The 22,510-nt window shown below is 41.1% G+C and overlaps 1 protein-coding gene across 1 annotated transcript in view; it reads right to left on the reverse strand.

The window, feature by feature from the left end:
* LOC137427788 (collagen alpha-1(XIV) chain-like) overlaps window positions 1-22,510 on the reverse strand; it is a 209,656-nt gene that overhangs the window by 158,299 nt on the left and 28,847 nt on the right. The window contains exons 6-7 of the mRNA XM_068117529.2: window positions 7,849-8,112; window positions 931-1,089 (exon numbers count right to left, since the gene is read on the reverse strand). Coding sequence (XP_067973630.2) covers window positions 931-1,089; window positions 7,849-8,112 — 423 coding nt within the window. The remainder of the gene's footprint in view (window positions 1-930; window positions 1,090-7,848; window positions 8,113-22,510) is intronic.

Consider the following 22,510-nt stretch of genomic DNA (forward strand, 5'->3'; position numbering starts at 1 on the left):
CTAAAGAAAATATGCGTCGCTCTCCTCCAAATCATCGTTATACATCCCATCATAAAGTGCAAATATATTTTGCTCTTAATGTCCAAATTTGATGGAAAAGTAATGTAATCTGCGCTGAAGCAATTTTGGAATGCCACAAATGTAGTCGGTATCAGCGTTAATAAAAATGAAAAATTTGGTGTTACATCGTAAAAGGAGGAAACAATAAAGATATGATTGGTAATAAACTATTTAATGTGGGATCAATCCCTGACAGGAAGAGACATGACTTGTAACTGCCATTCTGGTGCAGAGAGCAGTGACTCTTAAGGACGGTCTCCATCTTTTTTTTCTTTTTCTTCTTGTTCCAAGATTGAGGCTTGTGTAAGACCTAACATCAATCCTCAAAAAAAAAAAAACGGACACACAAAACATACAATAAAGGGAGCGGGAGACAAGATGCGGAGAGCAAGGGAAGCACACAAGTACAACAGCAGAGAACAGAGACATCGGGAGATCTGTGGGAGGGAGAGGGCTTGGGGGGAGGAGGCATGGGAAGGTGGGGGGGGGGGGGGGCGCAATCTTTGTTTGTTGTACAGGTTAAAATGGACTCACACCATGGAGGTATTCTGGCCTAATTCCCTGCTTGGAGTTACCTACATAATGCACACAAACCTGCAGCTGGAAGGTGGATACAGCATAGGCGTGATGGGGGCAAAATGTATTCATTACTCCGCTTATTGCTATGTGTTATGATTAGCTACATTGCTATGTGACTAAGTGTTGTGATAATATAGGGTTCACTTCCACCTTGAAAAGAAATGAAACACTTTAAGAACCTTTGTGTGCATCTGCGAAAAATACATCAGAATATGAATCAAGAACTACATTCGGCGGAAGCTTGAGCACAATGATCAATCCTCAGTGTAAGTCAATCATAGTTCTTCTCACCCAGAACAAAAAGTTCAACTCCGCTCGCCTTCAGACGCTGCACCGGTCCTTTAAGTTCATCTTGGGACTTGCCATCGGTGATAAGGACCACCACACGGGCCGCACCCTCACGGGCCTTGCCTTCAAAGCCGGTCTTGAATGCCAGGGATAAGGCCTCGCCTGGAGAATACAAAGGCTAGAAATCAGAGGGGGAGAAAAATGTAGAGTACAAGAGCAATCGAGGAAAAGTAAACAGGAAGAAAGATTCCAACCTCCCAGCTCGTTCAAATAGGTCCCACGAGATTACGAGAATGAATACCAGTGCACATGGATAGCTGTTTCACCAAAAAGAGCATTCCATCATTGTTTTCTTCTTGTATGTTCACACATGGTGGGGTCTTTATAAATTGAGGGAAATTAAGATTGAGCAAAGAAAGGAAAGTCGGAATCAGTTAGCAGATTTAGCACAAACTGGCAACACCACCAACTTTTTGGTCAAAAAACCAAATTTGTGGAATATTAATTGGTTCCATGCTTTTTGGGAACATTCTTTCCATGAATGGCATATGGGCAGAATTAATTAATTATATTCAGGCACAACCGCTGCGTATTGCTTAGTAGCGCTCGCATGGACCGGCCTTGAGAGCGCCAGATTGCAACATTGGGGACTTGTCTAGTATCATCATCATCATACCAGAATACGCAATTTGGTGTCTGTCTTTGGTCGATGCATCTGGTCGTTAGTTATCCAATTTCAACCAATTGGAATAGAAGTCTCTTCTATTGGAATTGTAGACGGTGGCTTGCAAACCGAGCCTCAAGGGCGGTGTACAGAAGCGTTTTTTTATAACAATAAATGCAAGGCGCAGGTAGGTGAAATTTGCTGCACATGATGTGCAAAGTGCGCAGAGTAAACCGAGTGTTCATTTACGTCTGTAGGATGTCTAATAAATAATGAAGTTATAAGCACACCTGACACTAGGCCCAGGCTTCAGACTTTGGCACTCTCACGCAGCTGTATCGTCGAATAAACTGTTCCAACTCCTCATTTTGACGGCCTTATTACTCGTAACTCATAAGACAGATTGTAGATACTTGGCTTGGTCCCTACTCCCCCGGAAAGGGTTCCGAAGGGGTGGTTGATGCAATTTCTCAATGTAAATGTGTACCGGGTAGGGAGGGTGTATAACGGCAGGCTTCTATCTCGATAATTTTCTCCTTCATTTTATATTTTCAGACATTCTTTTCAGTTTACTATGTTGCTTTATACTCATTGCAAAATATCCAGATGAATTCCCATGTTTTATTTGCTTTTTCTGTCTTGGAAAAACGTTAGCAGCTTGGAACTTTGCTTTTCTCACCACTTGCTCATTTAATTGGATTTTTACGTCATTTGAATGTTGTTCCTATTCCTTTCTTGCCTACTTCGATTTTGCTTTTGTTCCTATCCCTTTATTTTTTGACTCTACGGTACACAAAATAAAGTTGACCCTCCTGATCGCATTCCCCTAAAATAATTGTCTCAGAAAAAGGAGCACAAGCTGCCAATAAAGTGCTTAGAATCCCAATTTTTCCGGGACCCTCCTAAGGGCCCCGCGGACCCCATGCCGTATTAGCTTCGCACTATGCACTCGCATGCCGCACCCCACCCTAATTTATATTTTATTTTTATTTTTTCATATATTTTTTATATTTTTATTTATTTATTTATTTTTATAGATTTATATATTTTTTCTGGATATATATTTTATTATTTTCTGGATTTATATGATTTATTTATAATAAAACAAGTTTTTTTTCTGGATTGATATTTACCTATTTATTTTTATCGATTTATATATTTTTTCTGGACATATATTTTATTTTTGGGTTCACGAGTTGTCGTGTGTGTGTGTGTGTGTGTGTGTGTGTGTGTGTGTGTGTGTGTGTGTGTGTGTGTGTGTGTGTCCGCAGCATAACTACCCGATGATATCATCCGATCTTGATGAATCTTGGGTGGGAGGTTGATATCATGATCTAGTTGTGTCCTGCCTCGAGTGGGCGTATTGTGCCCATTGTGGGCGCAGCCACACCCGAAAAAGATGTCTTTTTAGGGGTAATCGATTTCAAGCTACATCTTCTCCGAGGGGTTTGGTGGAATCTGACAGGTTTCGATATTTGGTTAGGCCAATGTCATGTGTCTAGCCCCACGGAGCTCGATTTTTTTTTCTCGTTATTTATTTATTTATTTTTTCCATTTTTCACCGAATTTTCGGTATTGTGTAGCTAACTAACCTCATAACTGATTATACATTATTTTCTATCTCATTTCAAGGTCAGTAACCTTCGTTTTGACATTTCCAGGCCTGGCCTGTCCGGGCCTGTTTCGGTTATAGTCCGTCCTTTGCCATTGAATACTGCTCATTCGTGAACCATCGTCGTCTCCTGACTTGTCTGGATTTATATTATTTATTTATAAGAAAGCGAGTTTTTTTCTGGATTGATATACGTATATATATATTTTTTATAGATTTATATATTTTTTCTGGACATATATTTTATTATTTTCTGGATTTATATTATTTATTTATAAGAAAGCAAGTTGTTTTTTTTTTTCTGGATTGATATATACATATATTTTTTTATAGATTTTGATATTTTTTCTGGATATATATTATATTATTTTCTGGATTTACATTATTTATAAGAAAGCAAGTTTTTTTTTTCTGGATTTTTTTTATTTTTTTTTTAAAAATAGATTTATATATTTTTTCTGGATATATGTTTTATTTTTTGGATTTACATTATTTCTTTATTAGAAAGCAAATTTTTTTCTGGATATATATATATATATATTTTTTTTTTTAAATAGATTTATATATTTTTTCTGGATATGTATTTTATTATTTTCTGGATTTATATTATTTATTTATAAGAAAGCGAGTTTTTTTGGGGGGGGATTTTTTTTTTTTTATCTTGGAAACAATCATTGATTGCAAATTATGAATATGTATGCATGTGTAATTCAGCTATTGGCTGCCGGAGATGCTTTTAATAAACCATTTTTTATTTAATTTGGAAAAAGAACCTAAAAAGGAGCAATTACCCTTTGCAATCTACAGTCTACAGCTGACACAATGACATCAATAAGAGCAAGGTGGTTGTTCAGACATTTTCTCAAATTCCTTCTCCAATGAGTATGCAATGTCCCTCGCTACAAATAGTGACTTTGGGCAATGAAGCCTCCTTAAGAACGTCTTGCACTCACTATCTGCCTTGAGAGTATAGCCACAGATGGCAGAGCATGTGACCACATTAGGCATGATAAAGCAAATATTTTCCACTCAATTCATTTATTTTGTGACGGAGAAACGCGGTGCAGGCCTTGCAAGCGGATGATAAGACAGGAAGCCATATTTGTCAATTTGCAATCACAATGCCACTTGTCACAGATAGTTACATCCTGAGCCTCTGCAGAATGGCAGTCTAGGAGTCTAGGGTCTGGCACTCTCTACCAAAGGACCGAATGCCCACAGAGGCCTGCTAGGCAAGATCACGATAAGCACAACGTCAACTTGGGCGTTTATTGGAGACATTTCCAGTAAGTCATGGACTTTTTGAGAATAAATTATTTTGATGACCTTGTACATTTAGCAAAACAACGTTGAATTGGTATCCTAAATCCTGCTGGAGGTCACAGTATTGGGGAATGGGACTTCCAGCAATGATGCAACCAGCAGCCATAGGCTACATATGAAACAACAAGACGGTCTACCCCACTCCGACAAAGTACAATAAATGTACAAAATACAAGTTAATTTGATAACAGGTTCACATCGACAGCAGGTTAAAGGAAATAGTACATAATACTCATCTCTATGAAGGCTAACGTTGGTGGAGAAGAGGAACGATGGATTCTAATACACAGTACAGGTATATATGTTTTCACAAACAAGGTGTGCATCACCTGCCTCACTGATTCCAGTGTGGGTTCAACTGAGGTTTGTTGCTCTGATGAAGGGTTAACACCTGAAACATCAGTTGCATCAGGTTTCGGGGAATGGTAAACATATTATACTCATCCACTTTATAGGTAATAAAATACATTGTCAAGGAAATACTCTCCGCTTCACCCGATATTTCCAAGCAGGTTGCATTTCAGAGGCTAATAAATAATTTTTACTCTCTGAGGTTTCTTGGCTGCATTAGTGGCTCCTAGTTTTATATTGCCATATGATACACTGTGTGTGTGTGTGTGTGTATGTGTGTGTGTGTGTGTGTGTGTGTGTGTGTGTGTGTGTGTGTGTGTGTGTGTGTGTGTGTGTGTGTGTGTGTGTGTGTGTGTGTGTGTGTGTGTGTGTGTGTGTATATACAATATGGCAATATAAAACCATGAGCCATTAATGCAGCCAAGAAACCTCAAACAGTAAAAATTGTTTATATATATATATATATATATATATATATATATATATATATATATATATATATATATATATATTATATATACATACATATATATATATATATGTATAATTTATTTGCTTCTTTATTTATTTATTTTAAACGAAAGGAGCACACTGGCCCGAGATTTGACAAATTTTGCCGACGCATCACATCCAAACTAGGTTGGCATCCATGTGGCACTCAGATCTTTGCAGACTGAGATTTATGCCTGTAGGGTTTATGAATAAATGAAAGCAGAGCCGCACTTGCTGCAAGACCTGTTAGCAACAAGCATAACTTGTGTGTATGACGTCAGTGTCATGTCACGTCTTGGGTGGGTCAATGTGCTCCTTCAATTTAATTTGTTACTCCCAAATGCAAACCTGCTAACTGGTGATGGGCAGAGCTGAGACAAATGTGTTCATGTGGCAGGTGACACTTGTTGCTGACAGGTCGTGCAGCAAGTGATGTGATGGGACTCGATCCGTGCGCTGCTGCTTCGTCTTCGTCAATTTAGGGGGTTTGGTTTGTGTACATACAGTATTCAAATGACATATGTGGGAAAATTACGTGCCCAGACCGGGAATCAAACCTAGGTCCTCTGGGGAACCATATACAGTCACGTGAAAAAGTAAGTGCACCCCATGTAAAGTTTTGACTTTTTCAACATATTTCAACATACAGCTATTTGATCTTCATTTCAACAATATTGACAGATAAAGGTGATATAATGTAACAAATATCATGAAACATTTACATTTTGTAGTCCATTGTATAATTTAAATAAACATAAATGCAAATTTCGCATGTGGAAAAAGTAAGTACACCCTTGGCTCTAATAGGTGGTATTGCCCCCTTTGGCAGAAACAACCTCAAGTAGGCGTTTCTTATAACTGTCTACCAGTCTCTGACATCGACTGGGAGAAATTTTTGCCCACTCCTCCACACAGAATTATTTCAGCTGTGCGATGTTTGAGGGGTTTCTTGCATGCACAGCTCGTTTCAAATCCCCCCACAACATCTCGATGGGATTTAGATCCGGGCTTTAATTTGGCCATTCCAGAACCCTCCATTTTTTTCTTTTCAGCCATTCCTTGGTGGATTTACTGGTATGTTTAGGGTCATTGTCATGTTGCAAGGTCCACCTTCGGTTGAGCTTCAACTTTCCGACAGATGGCCTCACATTATCCTCATGCACCCTCTGGTACAATGAAGAATTCATAGTGGATTCTATGATGGTGAGCTGCCCAGGCCCTGATGCCGCAAAGCTGCCGCAAACCATAATATTTCCACCACCATGCTTTACAGTTGGTATCAGGTTCTTGTGGTGAAATGCTGTCTTTGGTTTTCGCCAAACATGTCTTCTGGTACTGTGGCCAAATAGCTCTACCTTTGACTCATCTGTCCAGAGCACATTCCTCAAGAAGTGCTGGTCTTTGCCTCGGTGTTCATTGGCAAACTTTAGTCTTGCCCTGATGTTCTTTCTGGACAGCAAAGGTTTCCTCCTGGTACACCTCCCACGTAGATCAAATTTGTGCAGCCTCTTTCTAATGGTAGACTCGTGCACTTTGACATCAACAGTGGCAAGAGCTACCTGTAGGTCCCATGATGACATTCTGGGGTTCTTAAAGACTTCTTTCAGCATCTTGCGGTCTGCCCTCGGGCTGAACTTGCTGGGGCGACCTGGCCTGAACAAGTTGGCAGTTGTTTGGAATTTTCTCCACTTGTAGATGATCTTCCGGACAGTCGAATGATTGATTTCAAATTGTTTGGAGATCTTTTTAAATCCCTTCCCAGACTCGCAGGCATCTATAACCTTCTTTCTGAAGGCCTCAGAGAGCTCTTTTGATCTAGGCATGGTGATGCCGCACACTTCAACACCAAAGAGCAAACCAAACTAAATGTCTGAGGTTTAAATAAGGCAGGTTCCTCCAAGATCTTCTCTAACGATGTTCTAATAATTTGCACCCGAGCTGGTGCACCTGATTCTAATTTTAGGTATTTGAAGTAGTGATAAATGTAGGGATGTACTTACTTTTTCCACATGCAAAATTTGCATTTGTTTATTTAAATTATACAATGGACTACAAAATGTAAATGTTTCATGATATTTGTTATATTATATCGCCTTTATCTGTCAATATTGTTGAAATGAAGATCAAATAGCTGTATGTTGAAATATGTTGAAAAAGTCAAAACTTTACATGGGGTGTACTTACTTTTTCACATGACTATATATATATACACATACACACACACACATGTAATGTTGTCGAAAATGAGAGATTTTTGACAGCCCCCAAAACTCTTTCTTAAATGAAACATTCCACTCATTTATTTCTGTTCATTTTTCTTCCCTTCACACCTCACCTCTCCTCCCCATTCGTGCTCCAACCTTCCCATTCCTGGTTCATATGTTATACGTATATAACCAGTTACAGATAGAAACAACATATATTGTTGCCCAAAGGACGGGAAAATGCAAACTTTACATTCAAACCCGTGTTGTCTCACCGGTCATCGTATTGCCACCCTTGTAGGACATTCCGCCAACAGCCCTGGAAGCCTCAGCAGTTGAACGGTGCTTTCCCAGGCGAAACTCGATACGGGCATCGGTGCCATACTGCACCGCACCAATGCGAGCAGCTTGGGGTGAAACATCCAGACGTTGCACCATTGTCTGCATGAACTGCTGAATGAGGCGGAAATTGGACAAGCTTACACTCCAGGATCCATCCACCACGAAGACGAGGTCCACCATCAGGCCAGGGACACACCCTAGATGGGGGTAAAAAAAACAACACATAACTATCCCACATACAGTATTTCTCAAGCAACACATTTCAAGTATAAAGTTAGAAGGGCAATTGGTAGAGCGCGTACTTCCGTCAGGCTGACCAGTTTATGTTTGGCATCCCACCGATAGGCCGATCTGGAGTCGGACCTCAACCAAAATCTAATCGGCAACAGAAATATATATATATTGTGACGCAGTTGCGTCGATAGATATTCCCCCCGCCCCCCGTAAAAGATGTCAACCTACTGATACATTTAATCTCATTTAAAGGTCACGTTAAAAATTAAAGGTATATATGTGTGTGTATATATAGATAGAAAGGGAAAGAGAGAGGGAGAGAGAAAAAAGAGCTTCGACATTTTTTTGACACATGACCTTTGACATGACTTTTGACACATGACTTTTGACACATGACTTTTGACACATGACTTTTGACACATGACCTTGGACACATGACTTTGACATGACCTTTGACACATGACCTTTGACAAATGACTTTTGACAAATGACTTTTGACACATGACCTTTGACACATGACCTTTGACACGACTTTTGACACATGACTTTTGACAAATGACTTTTGACACTTGACTTTTGACACTTGACTTTTGACACTTGACTTTTGACACATGACTTTTGACACATGACTTTTGACACATGACTTTTGACACATGACTTTTGACACATGACTTTTGACGACTTTTGACAGATGACTTTTGACGACTTTTGACAAATGACTTTTGACGACTTTGACACATGACTTTTGACACATGACTTTTGACGACTTTTGACAGACTAGGGCATGCCCGTACTATATATATATCTAAAATTATATCCCCCCCCTCTATTTACATGAAATGGTTTGGTCCATTCGCAAAGCCAAAGCGAACGGCTTGCGAGTACGGTGACAATCCCCCCCCCCCCCCTCTATTTACATGAAATGGTTTGGTCCAAAGCGAACGGCTTGCGAGTACGGTGACAATCCCCCCCCCCCCCTCTATTTACATGAAATGGTTTGGTCCAAAGCGAACGGCTTGCGGAGTTTGGTAAAGAAATCGCCATAACTCGGTAACTACTTCTCCGATTAATATGAAACCTTGAAAAGGCACATCCTCGGGTCCCCAGCAATATACCTGGCAAGTTTCAAGTATATCGGACCCGTGGTTGTCGAGAAACAGCGGTCACAGACAAACAAACAAACACACAGACACACAGAGATTACTGGAATTATAGATAGACTAGGACGTGCCCGTACGTGGGTGCCCGTACGTGCGTGCAAAAAAGCATGCGTGCAAACAACAACAACAAAAAAAAACTTTGAAACCACGTGGCAGTAACGACCACAGAACCCCCCCCCTCTATTTACATGAAATGGTTTGGTCCATTCGCAACGACCACAGAACCCCCCCCCCCCCCCCCCTCTATTTACATGAAATGGTTTGGTCCAAAGCGAACGGCTTGCGGAGTTTGGTAAAGAAATCGCCATAGCTCGGTAACTACTTGTCCGATTAATATGAAACCTTGAAAAGGCACATCCTCGGGTCCCCAGCAATATACCTGGCAAGTTTCAAGTATATCGGACCGGTAGTTGTCGAGAAACAGCGGTCACAGACAAACACACACACACACACACACACACACACACACACACAGACACACACACACACAGAGATTACTGGAATTATAGATAGATGACTTTTGACGACTTTTGACAAATGACTTTTGACGACTTTGACACTTGACTTTTGACACATGACTTTTGACACATGACCTTTGACACATGACCTTTGACACATGACCGTTGACACATGCCATTTGACACATGACATTTGACACATGACCTTTGACACATGACCTTTGACACATGACTTTTGACACGACTTTTGACATGACTTTTGACATGACTTTTGACATGACTTTTTACACATGACTTTTTACACATGACTTTTTACACATGACTTTTTACACATGACCTTGACCCGGTGCACCCAAAATTGAATCAGTTCATGTTCAACTTTGTATAACGGTCCATACTGTGCAAAGTTTGGTTGCAATCCTTCAGTGGTTCACAAGTTATAGCTTTAACAAAATGATTTCCAATTAAAGGGCACGTGACCTTTGGCCTTCTAAACCAAAAATATCGTTAATCTTTGTATCATAATACATAATAATAATTGTATTTATATAGCACCTTTTTTCCTGTCTATACAAGGCGTTGGATGCATTAGCTACAAGGTTTGGTCAAAATCCCTTCAGCGGTTCACAAGTTATCGCAGTGACGAACATCTGCTACGCGCAGACAGACGCACAGCTGGAGGAACAACCCGAAAACATAATGCCCCTGCAACGTTTACAGCTTCGGGGGCATAAATAAGCCAGCATGTAGCCAAGGGGTCTGCCAACACAGACGTGGACCTGCAATAATTCATCAGAATTACAATACAGACCACACTGGGATTGTGCAGTTGTTGCGATCAAGGCCGGAGTTGGCATCCCAGTGCATCCACAGACCCTAACATCAGACCTGAACAATACATCCTAACGCCATTCCCACATCTCCAGATCCTAGGATACTTCAACATGCAACACGGTGCAATGACCACACGGATAAAAGGATTGCGCGCAGCTGCTCCTCTCTGGCATTCTGCAGAATGAAAGGCCCAGCCAATTGTAACCCTGCTTTCCCGACATTGTAATGATGCCCTGAACTCCTTTGTCACATCATGGAAGTTTGTTGCGACGACAGTCACGACCTTTACTTCCAGCAATCCATCTCAGGGGTTTCTTCCTGCCTTAAGCGATTGCCGGTCAATAGAGTCGGGCTTTGGTGTCACCCAATTAATGAGAACGTTTCCCATCCCATGGTTCATTTCCGGATGGCTCTTTTGGTTGATATCCCCCATATGGCAGTGGGCAGGGGTCGCAAGCTTACCTGCCTTTGAATTGTCTAGTTTGGGTTCGACTTCAGACCCGACTATACACTGTTGGATTGGTGTTTCTCAGGCACAAAATGTGCCCTCCCTCAGCCAGGGAAGTTGAGCTGGGTTCCCTAGATGCTGGAATTCCAACAGTGTATTTTGTGAAGAGTAGTTGAGTTATCACCGGCACCCAAGCCTGGTGTTGGCTTAGCGGTTAGGGTGCCGGCTTGGGATCCGAGGATCCTGGGTTCGAATCCCAATCGATCGCTGAATTAACGCCAGGGCGATTGACTCAGCCTGTCATCCTTCCGAGGTTGGCAAATTGTGTACCAGTTCACTGGTAATTCCCTGTGTGTCGCAAGAGGCGACCAACAGGGTTGGCGGCAGGAAGGGCATCCGGCTATAAAACATTGCTTCAAAAAAGGGACAACAGTGCCCTAAAATGGCCGACCCCTGCTCTGCGGGGAAAAATGGCCTCTAAATGTGGTTCTACCCAAGTTACAAATTCCTGCCAAATCACCGTCAGTCAACCGTCAGGCCTGATCATGAAAGATTTGGGCCAAAAACATTGCCTGGGGAACGCCATATGGTATCCATGGTCCTACATTCCAGACAGTACTGCGAGCAATTCCCAATTCGAACGACAAATTCCCGCAATGCAGACGAGAGAAATTGGATAACACTGGACAAACTTTCCTTGAAGTATCAGACGGTGACCTGGGGTGAAGCGGCGCATCACTTCAAGCTGGGGCGTTGCCATCTTTATGACGTCACTTTCATCTCAGCAGTCGCGGTAGTTAATTAGATACGTCCGTTGAAATAGGGAAAGCTGCTTGCCTGCATCAACTTGCGTGATCATACCAGCAGAAGCCAAAACAGCAAATGCATTTATAACCATGACAGAGGATGAAAGATGAGCATGGCCTAGCATTCTTGGTATGTCTGTATGCTTCGGATTCTCTATCAATGTCCGAGATCCACTCGAGACTACAAGGAAACAAATGTATAAATCAAATGAGTCAGCGAGGGACGGCCTCATTGAAAAGAAAAACATGCTTAAGGTAGAAGAAGGTCATTCTGAAAATATTGTCACAAATTGCAATGAGCTACTTCCCATAACCTCAAGGTTTTGGGCCAGGTCGTGAGAGATCCAGGTATTCATGACACCCCACTGGCCTTTCTGGTACCTGGTACCAAAGAGGTCGAGATACACCATCCGAAACTGCACTGCCTTCGATAATAAACCAAATTCAGTTTTGTTCAATCAAAGTCGTTGCACGTCATCTGCCGCAAGACGATTCCTTTCCTTAATTTAGTCATCCGGGTAAACAACTGTACTCATCCGGGTAAACAACTGTACTCATCCGGGTAAACAACTGTGCTCATCCAGGTAAACAACTGTGCTCATTTGGCAAAAAGACTTTCCATTTGGCCACGTCCACGACCGTCCGTTGTTTATGTACAGCTGTGGACCATCACTATTGGCAAGACTCCGTGAACATAAAAATCCAATTTATGTGTGTAATGGCGAGCACACATTTGGCTAAATTTATAATCCACCAGAGTGGTGAAACAGTGACACACCCACCACCACGTCCACACCCCCCGCTCTCCGCACTCACAATGAACATCAAACCCATCTTTACCCGCTGCATGGCATACTTTACATGTCGATCCATTGTTGATAACTGAGAAAGAACTAGTCATAGCTGGAGTAAGAGGCAATAGACATTACATTTGGCATTATGCTCCACTCAGTCAAAACAAAAATGAGTAAAGTTGTCCTTTGGGCCTCTGACTTGAAAAGCTGAATGTGCAGAGAGAAGCACAACGGCAGAGAGAAGGATAACGGCAGAGAGAAGGACAACGGCAGAGAGAAGGACAACGGCAGAGAGAAGGACAACGGCAGAGAGAAGCACAGCGGCAGAGAGAAGCAGAACGGCAGAGAGAAGGACAACGGCAGAGAGAAGGACAACGGCAGGGAGAAGGACAACGGCAGGGAGAAGGCCAACGGCAGGGAGAAGGACAACGGCAGAGAGAAGCACAACGGCAGAGAGAAGCACAACGGCAGAGAGAAGCACAACGGCAGAGAGAAGCACAACGGCAGGGAGAAGCACAACGGCAGGGAGAAGCACAACGGCAGGGAGAAGCACAACGGCAGAGAGAAGCACAACGGCAGGGAGAAGCACAACGGCAGGGAGAAGCACAACGGCAGGGAGAAGCACAACGGCAGGGAGAAGCACAACGGCAGGGAGAAGCACAACGGCAGGGAGAAGCACAACGGCAGGGAGAAGCACAACGGCAGAGAGAAGCACAACGGCAGAGAGAAGCACAACGGCAGAGAGAAGGACAACGGCAGAGAGAAGCACAACGGCAGGGAGAAGCACAACGGCAGGGAGAAGCACAACGGCAGGGAGAAGCACAACGGCAGGGAGAAGCACAACGGCAGGGAGAAGGACAACGGCAGGGAGAAGCACAACGGCAGGGAGAAGCACAACGGCAGGGAGAAGGACAACGGCAGGGAGAAGCACAACGGCAGAGAGAAGGACAACGGCAGGGAGAAGCACAACGGCAGGGAGAAGGACAACGGCAGGGAGAAGGACAAAGGCAGAGAGAAGCACAAAGGCAGAGAGAAGCACAACGGCAGAGAGAAGCACAACGGCAGGGAGAAGGACAAAGGCAGAGAGAAGGACAAAGGCAGAGAGAAGCACAAAGGCAGAGAGAAGCACAAAGGCAGAGAGAAGCACAATGGCAGAGAGAAGCCCAACGGCAGAGAGAAGCAAAGCAGAGGATGACAAAGACTGGGGCGGTCAATAAGCATGGAGAATTTGACAGCCAAAGACCAGGAGACCGTTGTAGCCCTTGACATCAGCAGCGAGTGGTGCTTGGATGGTCGATGGACAATATTGAGCACCATGGCCAAACTTCCACGTCTTTAGCGGTGGTTCCTGTGACCGTCATTGCCTGGAACCCAGTATTTTGATAAATCGCGCTGGAGAAGCTGAGAGCAACACTTTTCCCGTTCCCACTGCCTCAACCTCTCTGCAAGTTGAGCATTTAGTCCACATCTGGATCCTGAGTGTTGTGAGCTGACATTAATCACAAAAAAAAAAAAACGGACACATAAAACATATAATAAGGGGAGCGGTAGATAAGATGGGGAGAGAGGGGGAAGCACACCAGTACAACAGCAGAGAATAGGGACATCGGGAGATCTGTGGGAGGGAGGAGGCCTGGGAAGGAGGGGAAGGGTGGGGTTGGGAGAGGTAAAAAAAACACATGGACACTGCTTGGACTTCCAGGAAAGAAGTCGATATTTCAAATAAGTGGATCTGGGGTGCATTGGGTGATTATACACAATGAACGATTATGATATGCGCAGAGTTAGGGTGGCAAACAATTGGTGTGATTCTGGAGAAAATGAAATGCCATTAAGTCTCAAAAGTTTAAGAACTGGTACTTGATTGACTATTGAGCCAAGTACCATTCCTTACTGGAAATGCAGCATGTGCCTAGTTTACTTAAGTAGTTAATATCTGATCTCTGCAACTGGACTGGCTCCATCATTTGTTGTGATCGCATCTGCGGTATTAGGTTCACCATCTCATAGGGTATAAAGTAGAGTGGCACTGGGTAGAGCACATACCTCCACCAGGCTGAGCAGTCGTTTTCTATCCCACTGATAGGCCGGATCTGGATTCGGACCTGAACCAAAATCGAATCAGCTTGTTCTTGTCACCTACCCAACTCATCCACCAAACTTAGTCATAAAACATCCATAACTTTTTGGATATCGTTTTTGGCCCCATCTATCAATAACGAAAAATCACATTTAAAATAAAAATTCTCGTATCTGGATCCGGATGCGGTTCTTCACCAAATTTGAATCAATTCGTCTGTGTCACACACCCAACCTGCCCACCAAATCCTGTCCGAATCAGTCCATATCTTCTTGACTCATAGTGCGACACTCATAGTGCGACATAGTGCTCATAGTGCGACACTTGGCAAAACAGAACAAAGTCGACTGGCACTCAGTAGAGCATCCTTTTGACCTCAAAAACAATTAGTGGTTGAATTCAGTGACCTCATATGCAAATGGTCTTCAAAGTTTAAGTTAATCTGATGAAAATTGACAATTTTAGAAATGCTGCCTATGTTTACCTTTTGGCCTATGTTGACTTCAAAAATAGTTGGTGGTTGGTTTCAGTAAGCTGATATGCAAATCATCATATTCAGATTTCAAGTCAATCGGATGAAAATTGAGGATTTTAGAAATTCAAAAAAAAGTGGTTGACCTTTGGCCTATGTTGACCTTTTGGCCTATGCTGATCTCAAAAATAGTTGGTGGTTGAATTCAGTTAGCTAATATGTAAATCCTATTCAAATTTCAAGTCAATTGGATGAAAATTGAGGATTTTAGAAATTCAAAAAAAAGTGGTTGACCTTTGGCCTGTGTTGACCTTTTGACCTTTTAACCCCAAAAATTTTGTCGGAGATAGGATTTTGTCGGACCACGAACTCTACCATTTGGTGAAGTTTCGTGAAGATCGGTTTCAAATTGTGACCTGTCGGCAAGTATAAGTGAGTGGACAGACAAACAAACACACACACAAACTGGAGTGATCAACATACTTGCAAAAAAAAAAAAATGTTTTGCCAAGTAAAAAACAATTGCAAGGGCTAATCTATTCCGCCGTTTTTGTGATCAAATCGCAGTGAGTGGGACATTTGGTGGCGGCATCAGACCTACGGCAGACTCCTTCGCCCTCCTCCTCCCACAGACAGTCATTTGGTCCTCTGGGACCATCTAATTTGCCAAGCTCACGACACGTATCAGGAAATGGCCTATCAGAAAAGTATTACTAACAAAAACAAGCATTCTGAGTATTGCGCTGCAATACATGTCCCCTACCAAAGTTCAAAGTGCCATAACTTTGTCAAAAATGATCGAATATGCAAATTTATGCACGGTTGATGCTGGTTTTCAAACTTGATCTGAGGTATGCTGAGACACATGTGTGTCATGCCTCGCCTCATTGATAAGACCACAAGGTGGCTCCGTGGAGCGGCCTGCACGTATTGCACTGTGTGAATTATATAATTACCAACTCATGGTCTGAGGTACTAGCGATTCAAGAGATATCCATTTTTAAAAATATTTTCGTTTAATTAACGATATCTGCCAAACCACGTGACCTATCGCAAATTCCAAAAAGTCGTTTTAGTTGACTGACATGCTGAACAGATCTGTGAAGTTTCCCCTCGATTGGATCAAAAATTAGGGAGGGGCTCGGTTTTAAAGGTTCATGCTTAAAAACGTCATAACTCTGAAACCATGTGACGCATGACGTCATGCTCGCTGACTTTTTTGTTCATCATGGGTATGCGACTCTGCCTGCAAAGTTTGGCCTCGATCTGTTCAGCCGTTGCAGAGAAAAAAGGGTTTTCGTGTTTTCACGAAAAACAATATGGCGGCCGAACCACGTGACCTGTGACGTCATAATTACCATTAAAATATTTTACAGACCGAGTCGCCCCTACGGTGAAAATTTGATCTCAATCGGTCCAATTATTGCAGAGAAAATCTTTTTTAAAGGAAATTAAAACTTTAAATGGCACTGAGTTAAGGATCATCAGAATTATCAGAATTCCCAAAGTTCAAAGTGCCATAACTTTGTCAAAAATGATCGAAACGTCGTGAAGTTAGAACTTGACCTGTAACTTATCATAAGGAAACCATGTCCCAAGTTTGAAATCATTAGCATTAAGCGTTTAGAGAAAAAGTCCGGAAAGCTGTTCTTTGCGTGACAGACTGACAGACTGACAGACTGATGGACTGACTGACTGACTGACTGACAGACTGATGGACTGACGGACTGACGGACTGACAGACGGATGGACGGAGTGCAAACCTATAGTCCCCTCCGGTGTACACCGGTAGGGGACTAATAAGGATGAACGTTCAATTTAAAGGATTTTTAAAATTGCTAATTAATTGACATTCAATAACTAAAACACAAATGTAAACTTTTTCATTTACCTTCAAGAATAGGGTTGTTGTTATTGCCCTCAAATGAATAATTGCCAAGCCTGTCTTCTAAGGAATTAAACGACCTTTGAACTTGAACCTCGTGAACTTGTTCATGAGACAACATCACCAAAAACCAGTCCTAATGAGCACACCTTTTGGTCGCTCACCCAAGCCTCGAATTTGACTTTTGGCCTCAACCTCTTCCTCACATGATGATTCTAAACAGACACGAATGCCAGGTAACATGTTCTTTGCTCGACAAACCTATACTTTACAATCATGAATGTGCGCTATCCATGCATTGCAATTTGTACCTGTACCATAAAATTTGATTTTGATAAACCCTTCAACAATCTCCAACTTCTACTCACAGCCCCAGACAATTTTCACCTTTATGCCACCACGCGCGTAATCCCCTTCCTTTCACCAAATACCATCTACAATCTGCTGGTTTGTTCAGAACTTCTCCTCCAATTGTGGATTCCAATCCAAGTTCGGCATGCGTACTCAGGGGCCCCAGGTAGGTGTCCGAAGGTCCCTATCTCCCTATCTCCTGCTTCTTCATCCCAATCGAATGGATGGCAGACAGGTACAGTTGCTAGTACGAGGTAGCAAGTCAAGCACCCTCCACATGTGATGCGAATTACAGATACGTGCCACACGTATGGAGCATGCTCACCTACGAACTGTCTAATCTAAAAGCAAAAGCTAAAAAGCACAACCACATCAGATCGCGGAGGAAAGCCTGGTGTTGGCTTAGCGGTTAGGGTGCGGCTTGGGATCTTAGGATCCTGGGTTCAAATATACCCATGTCGATCGTTGAATTAACGCGAGGGCGGTTGACTCAGCCTGTCATCCTTCCAAGGTCGGCAAATTGAGTAACAGTTCACTGGTAATTCCCTGCGTGTCGCAATAGGCGACTCACAGGGTTGGCGGCAGGAAGAGCATCCGGCTGTAAATCATTGCTTCAAAAAGGGGACCACAGTGCCCGAAAAAGGCCAACCCCAGCTCTGCAGGGAAAAATGGCTTCTAAAAGTGGTTCCATCAGATCGCGGAGGGGTGCAAAGATGGCTGTCCTGTGTGTTTTTTTTTTGAAAAAGAATAGGACTATTGTGTGCCGGTGCAGTGTTCTCTCCCCTGTTTGAGGTTACCTATTATTTTAGCACTAACCATATATACAGCATGACATGCAGGGGGTGTGGATGCAATACTGGCATGGTCTTTGCACCATAATCATAACTTATGATACAGATCTGTATTTATCACTGTCTCTATATTCTATGTCTTGTGCTCTCACCTAATACTTGTCGAGATGTAAACAGATGAGTAATGCAACTGCCCTTTTGAGCTGTGGTTTGGAACGGTTGCCCCCAAAGACTTCTTTTCCCTCTCCGTCTTCCAAAGCTACGCAGATGTTTCTCTCGCTTTCAAGTACCGCACATAAAACCAAATTTTTCAAGGCTTCCGTTTAACTGATTAACCTGCATATTGAGGAGCTCCTTTCGAATCAAATGGCCATGTTTTGGACCACACAGCAACAAGGGGGCAGGAGGACAATTTATTCTCGGAATTTGCGGCCTCGCAGTAAATCCGCCGCACCTGAAGAGCGAACTGGCTTCTTTTGGGAATTCTCAATTATTTTTGTTTTGACAGCAACACTGGCAAGATTCCCAGCAGGAACAAAAAAGGCAATGATTGTGAGCACTTCTCTCTGGAAAATAACAAATAAGTCCCACGGGCATCGAGAAGCATTTCGGCCTCCACCACAAAAGGTCTCAGGCCGCAGGCTTTTAGCGGAGTGTGATTTTGGAGGTTCAGATTGATGGAAAAAGATTTTCTAAGGCCTGCACTTGTAGACTTGCATCAAGTTTTAAAAGCAAAAGGGAATGCAAAAGGGCTACACTTGTGGCCTTTACGTTACGTTAGAATCAAATTGAGCAAACTCCAGTCTATCTGCCAGAAATCTTGGGGGTTTTAGGATAAACAAGAATGATTTGATCATTTCTTCCTTACAAAGGACTATTGAGCTGCTCTATATGGTTTCTTCATCCAGCTATTCTTGGAGAAGTATGGACAACTGTGTTTAGATTCACACAATTCAGAAAGATTGTTAAACAACACAAACACTATATCTGAAATTCAATGTGATGATCACATGCTGTGAAAATACAATTTGATTGGATGAGAAATCAAAACAAAATGTGTGATACTTTCTGCCTTTACTGAGGACTATTTCTGCCAAAACTCTTGTGGCAAAAAAATATATAAAAGAGCTTGATATCCAAAAAAGTTTATCAATCAGAGAAGGCCTCCCTTTCACACGTTCTCACTGCTGCTATTGGTGCGTAACTCCATGCCACCACTGACATTGTGTCCCTCACCACCCCGGATGCCCTTTCCGCACATCATCTGTAGATGGCCCCTTAGTCAAGAGTGAACAACCCTGTCCAACCTCAGGACTCTAGGAGATCTCTCATGAGGACAAGCAGGAGCAACGGGAGACGCATTATATAGACGGATCAACTTAGAGACGAGGATGAGTAATTCGGGCGATTCATTAATATCTGTCTGATTGAGAGTGTGCGTGACGCAATCTTTCAGTTGTCAAAACAACTACCGAATGTTGGCTCAATTTCATGGTAATATGAACTTTCGTCGTTGCCAGGAACAACGAATAACTCCTTGGAAATATTTCTATTTGTTGTTTTTGCAGAATCGCTGCCAAGGAGTGCCATAAGCTATGATGTCAGAGATGGGTATTTCCGCCTTTTACCCGAGGAAGCATTTGCAGAGCAATTTTGGAGGATTACAAGCGTATTCATGTGTATGTCTGTCGGGCGGCATGGTGTAAAGGTAAGTGCATGGACCTATGAGGAAGCGCGCTTACCTGTACACAAACCTGGTGTGGATTTGATTCCCGACCTGACTTGTCTGAGTGCTACTTCCCAGGCAGGGTATTTATACATTAGTTGTAGATCTTTAAAGATCACATGGATTCTTTTAACGAAGAGGTATCGCAGACACTCTGGCCAAAGTATATATACTGTAGCATGATATCTCAAAAAGTTGTTGTGGCCTACCTCAAACTTAACACCAACTGTCGATGGCTCATATGGTTTTACAATCTTCGCTTGAAATGGATAAACAAGACACGGTGGAGGGATTTCCTCACTGGATCCACTTATTCTTCAATTACATCCTTGTGGAGACTTCTATGTCGTATTATTGCGGGGAACGTGTCTGTGCGGTGTGCAGGGAATTTGACCAAGGCACCGACACACAATAGCCTACTTTTACACTGTCATCCTGGTGTTTCACAGGCAGGAGAGTCATCATTGTGTGTGCCATCACTTCGATGGGCATTAGGCTGGGGGTCCCATCTGCTGTCACAACATGGTAGAAGTTAAGGATCCCAGTGTGTCCCTTGTGATCAAAGAGTAGGTGAGCTATGTCCAGCACCCTGGTCAAATTCCCAGTTCCTGCTGTAACCTGCAGGGGGAACTGCATGAGCGGCACAGCAGTGTCCTCAGCAAATGATGCTAACCACAGATATTTACTGCACACTAAAGAAATTGTATACTGTATTTTGTTGTTGTATTTTATATCATAATAGTTTGTTTTCTCACTTCTTAAATACCTTTGACTGTATGTTGTGCATCTTTATTCAGCCTAAGTCTCAGTCTTTTTTGTCTAGTGTGCTGATATTTGTATTTGTGTCCTTTCAACATTTCCCTTCTCACCTTCTCCTACAGTTATATGTATAAAAAGCTCGCAGTGTTAGTGTGAGAAATCTCTGAGGATGTCCCGGAGACTCAATAGCTCAGTGGGCTGTCACCGCGTAAGTGATGAGGTTCGTGGGTTCGAGTCACGGGTTGTCAGAATTTTTTCACACTAGCCCAACGCAGGAATTTACTTCCTGTTTCTTAAATACATATATATATTGATATATGTGGGAAAAGAAAATTACATGCCCAGCGCCCCAGACCAGCAATCGAACCCAGGTCCTCTGGAAAACCATACCAGTGCTCTGCCATCTGAGCTACCTGGGTGACCCTGACTGAGCATGCAATTTTGATTAATGAACAGGATTAAATAATTACATGGCCAGTATTGTCCCCACATCTATCAATTTATTTAATCCTGTTCATTAATATATATATATATATATATATATATATATATATATATATATATATATATGTATGTATGGTAATATATATATATATATATATATATATATATATATATATATATAATATATATATATATATATATATATATACAGTATATGTATATATATATATATATATATATATGTACAGTATATATATATATATATATAAGTATATATACATACACAGCATATATATAGGTGTATAAATATATGGAAATATATATACAGTATATATAGGTATATAAATATATGGAAATATATATACAGTATATATAGGTATATAAATATATGTAAATATATATACAGTATATAAAGGTATATAAATATATGTAAATATATATACAGTATACATAGGTATATAAATATATGGAAATATATATACAGTATTATAGGTATATAAATATATGCAAATATATATACAGTATATATAGGTATATAAATATATGTAAATATATATATACAGTATATATAGGTATATAAATATATGTAAATATATATACAGTATGTATAGGTTTATAAATATATGTAAATATATATACAGTATATATAGGTATATAAATATATGGAAATATATATACAGTATATATAGGTATATAAATATATGGAAATATATATATAGGTATATAAATATATGTAAATATATAAACAGTATGTATAGGTTTATAAATATATGTAAATATATATACAGTATATATAGGTATATAAATATATGGAAATATATATACAGTATATATAGGTATATAAATATATGGAAATATATATAGGTATATAAATATATGGAAATATATATACAGTATATATATTATATAGGTATATAAATATATGGAAATATATATAGGTATATAAATATATGGAAATATATATAGGTATATAAATATATGGAAATATATATAGGTATATAAATATATGGAAATATATATACAGTATATATATTATATAGGTATATAAATATATGGAAATATATATAGGTATATAAATATATGGAAATATATATACAGTACATATAGGTATATAAATATATGCAAATATGTATACAGTATATATATAGGTATATAAATATATGGAAATATGTATACAGTATATATAAATATATATATATTTATATGTATATATACATTGGAAACACAGGACAAGTTATGTAAATAGCAAAGCCATGAAGGTGAGAGAGAAATAAGAAAATAAGAAAACATTCAAGAGAAACAGCAAGGAAAGAGAAAGACAAAGATGCCAGATGTGGGAGTTCTGACCATGCA

The sequence above is a fragment of the Myxine glutinosa genome, chromosome 5 (assembly GCF_964187855.1).
Source record: "Myxine glutinosa chromosome 5, kmMyxGlut1.1, whole genome shotgun sequence".
In the NCBI taxonomy this organism is placed as follows: domain Eukaryota; kingdom Metazoa; phylum Chordata; class Myxini; order Myxiniformes; family Myxinidae; genus Myxine; species Myxine glutinosa.